Source organism: Empidonax traillii, unplaced genomic scaffold (genome assembly GCF_003031625.1).
Source record: "Empidonax traillii isolate 1590-97213 ecotype Southwest subspecies unplaced genomic scaffold, ASM303162v1 scaffold1217:size511469, whole genome shotgun sequence".
NCBI lineage: Eukaryota > Metazoa > Chordata > Aves > Passeriformes > Tyrannidae > Empidonax > Empidonax traillii.
The window spans coordinates 396,635-400,334 of NW_020956410.1; the positions used below are offsets into that span (position 1 = coordinate 396,635).

At 38.2% G+C, this 3,700-nt stretch overlaps 1 protein-coding gene across 1 annotated transcript in view; it reads left to right on the top strand.

Annotated features, from left to right (window-relative positions):
• Positions 1–3,700, top strand: part of CUNH14orf39 (chromosome unknown C14orf39 homolog) — a 39,325-nt gene that overhangs the window by 33,961 nt on the left and 1,664 nt on the right. The window contains exons 14-17 of the mRNA XM_027905886.1: positions 3–49; positions 1,142–1,281; positions 1,796–1,931; positions 3,308–3,365. Of these exons, the coding sequence (XP_027761687.1) occupies positions 3–49; positions 1,142–1,281; positions 1,796–1,931; positions 3,308–3,365 (381 nt within the window). The remainder of the gene's footprint in view (positions 1–2; positions 50–1,141; positions 1,282–1,795; positions 1,932–3,307; positions 3,366–3,700) is intronic.

Sequence of the window (3,700 nt, forward strand, 5' to 3'; positions counted from 1 at the left end):
TGGTGATAAAGAAGCAGGTGAGCTGGAGGAATCTTCGCACGTACCTCAAGTAAGCAAAGCATTTCTTATGTCAGAAGTAATTAATTTATTTATGATAGTCAAAGTATTTTGACCTATTGGAATCGGTTGGCAAGAGGTGAGTCTCAGAAACTGGCAAAGTGACTGGTTATAAGGCACACACCAGGTGAGGAGCCAACCAATCCCCCCTGATTGGTAATACAGTGATCATTGCTCTTGATCACATCAAGATTCTGAGGGTTTTTTTGCTGCCTTAACAATAGCCCATTTAGGATGACAATCCTGTGCACATCTTTTTGTATTAATTGGTGCACAACATTTTCATCGGTGTGAGCTGATGAAACATTAAAAAAAAAACCCCAAACAACTGCATTTGAAACTTATTTCTCACACAGAACTGTAATGAATAGGTTCAGTGCTGGCTCCACTGGCACTGCTTTTACCAGCTGTGCCTGGATGTGAGATCAAGCTCACATGACATTCAAGTAATATTCAAGCCAGTTGTGCTGCACATGATCCGGGCGTGGTTTAACACCCACCAGCAGCTGAGCACCACACAGCCACTTGCTGCCTGCCCCCCTCAGTGGGATGGGGAACAGAGTCAGAAGGGTAAAAATGGTGCCTGAAACCAACTGGTGGAGAAGAAAGCCTTTAAAATAATATTGATTCTGGTGGAAATTGCTGCACAGAATCCAAGTGTACATTCTCATTTAACTTTTTCTGAGGAAGATGAAATATCTCAGTCAACCGAAATCAATTCTGATGGTGATGTCCCTTTGTCTCAGTAGGGAGTATCAAGAGGATTCCACTGTGACCTTAAACATTATGCTGAAACATACTTTAGAATTACATCTTTTATTGAAAATGTTAGTTCACAAATCTCTTTATTTTTTGGATGAAAATTTTAACTCACAGGAAGACCATTTTAAATTGGGTAAATTAGGGTTACAGTTTTAAGGATGGTGAATATGTCACTGTGAGCATTCTGTTAAAATACTTTTATTTTTCATGAGACATAGCTAGGCCTAAAGCATATAATGAACATATTTATAGGTAAATGTAATAATGATGTTTTGGCAAATTTTATATGTTATAAACATTATTGTATATTTCTTTTTAATAGGATGTACACACAAGTTTTAATCCAAATGAAGATAATCCTGGCATAGTAGAAGAAAGTGCTGAACCATTTTTAAGAGCACCTAAAACACCTGACTTAAAGGGCAAGAAGATGCATTCCTATGAAACACCTCCATTTGACTTGTATGATTTTAGCTTTTCTTTTGATCTTGAGCAAAAAGTTGTACTGATGTTTATTGTATAAGCCTTTCTGCTGTTTTTGGAAGATACTACAGAGAGAATTTTCTAGAAAACTCATCTGAAAATATTTCAGTTGGGTTTTTTTTCCCCCAAGTTATTCTAGGTATTTATTAGGCTTTCTTCTTATAATATCCTTTCCACTTGAAGCTGTTTGAAAGAGCAAGACTCTGATTAGAAATACGAGACACATTGTCTTTCCCTGCAGTAATATTTGTACCTCTGATTTCTATCTTTAAACAGGTTGATTTTGTTAAAAGGGTAGGGAATTGGTAAGAACAACACCTTTTCTTTAAAGAATTGTGTTACCTGTTCTGTGATGCAAAAAGAAATTATTGATGGAAGCTATGGGGATCTAAAAAGGAAAAAAAAAAACCACAAAAAAGGAAAAAATAGAACAAAAAAAGCCATCATTACTTTAAAAACTATTAATATAGTTTATTCTTTTCTGTATTTACAGCATTCAAAATTTAGGTTGTGAAGAAGGAACATCAAAATCTCCTGCTTTCTTTTCTCTCATGAACTTCTCCCAGAAGTCACCTGGCTTTAACTTCTTTGGTTCTTCTGTGTTTGGGGCACAAAACTCATCTGATGAGGTAAAAATGATTGCTTGTGAGCCCTCAATTTACACAAAACAAAGTAAGTGAAGAAAACAGCACTGACAGTGAATGAGATTCTTCAGACTGGTTATCTTGTAGCAATTTTTTTTTTTTTTTAATATCTTGCTTAATTTTATTTTGTTGTCCTTTGAAAAAGTTAAACTCCTTTCCTGGCAATTCCCTCTATGATGACTTCTGACCAAGTATGAGTCTTTCTCAGGTGGATCTTGTGCAAATGCAGAGGTGACTTGATTCACCTAAAGGCTTCTGGTTCAGTGTTGCAGTGCAAAATTTAGGTTCTCTAGCAGAATTCCCAGCTCACATGCACATCCTGTGTGGTTTTGTCTCGATGAAGTGAAGAACAGTGAGAAGGGAAGAAACACAAACTATTGAGGGTATTGAACAGCAAATATGGAATAGCTAAACTTAAATGGAGGAGCTATGTAGGCAGCTATTTGGAACAGGGAATGGAATCCAGGTCTTCCTTTGCCTTGCAGATTCCCTAACAGCAGTGCTGTAGGGACAGCTTTCCTCTCCTGGGTTAATGGGGAGATAATTGGGGATCCAGGATTGGGTGTGTGTCAGTGCCTAGGACAGGGCTTAGGTACCACTTGGCAATGGAGATCCAAACCCCATTATGCAAATAAGGGATGTGAGCTCAAGTGTCTCCTGTTTCAGCAGGTGGAAGCTGAAAGAGGGGTGAGGGAAAGCACCACTTTATTTTGTGTTTGGCAAGATACGCGTTGTTGGTATCTTGTAGCATGAGCTGTGTGTAGGAGAGAACACACTGGTGAGTGGTTTGTGAATTGTTGAGGAATGAGGTGGATATTAAGTCATGTAGTGCTGTCAGAACCCATATTATTTTGTGCCTGTTTAGTGACAGAAACTTAAGAATTGTCAGGCTGCACCATAGGTGGGGTTCTCTTAAGTTAGGTGGGAATTTTGAAGGACTTCAGTATCTATTTTAAAAGTAGCCTAAGAACTCTCCTCAAGAGTGACAACTGACAACCCTGCTACTCTTTCTGGCAATGGCAGGTCCTACTCAGCAGGAACTAAATGTGTTGTTGCTGAGAGGTTTTCTGAAGTGTCACAGAATGGAATAATTTTGATTTTTTTCAGTTTAAAGAACAACAGTTTTTTTTCTAGAATGGAAGGAGTGTGCTTGCAGATGTGTGCAACTCTAATGAAATCTTTCTGATCAAAGAGTTTCCCTTGCAACTTTAGGGAGTGATGGTCACCCTTGAATACAGATTTTGTGAAGGCTCCTAACACTGAGATAGTGACCAAAACCGAAAGACCATATTACTTATCTGCATTAGAGCTTCCCTGTTGCATTTTCATCTGTTAAATAAAATATTTGTTTACATTTTCAGACAGAAGAAAATTTCTCTGTGGGAAACCTAAATACCCTGTCCCCACACAAAGATATTGGTAAGTCTGGAACTCAGATGTGCTTGTGTAGACCAGCTTGTCTTCTGCTGGTGTTTATATGACTGACAAGCTCATGATCCTGCTTAGCAGAGCGCCTTTGTTTACCTGAAAGGACAGTCAGATGTGACAACGTAGCTCAGTGGTTTATTGTGCTCGTTTGTGTTTAGATGAGCTTAAATCTTTCCTTGCATGTTTGGGTTCAAATGTCTGAGACACCATGGGGAAAAAAAAAAAAAAAGAGGTATGAGAAAGAAATAAATAGGAGTAGTGGCAGGTGTGTTTGAAGCAAATGGAGAGGATCTGCAAGAGAGAAGAAAAATTCAACTCTCAAAGCT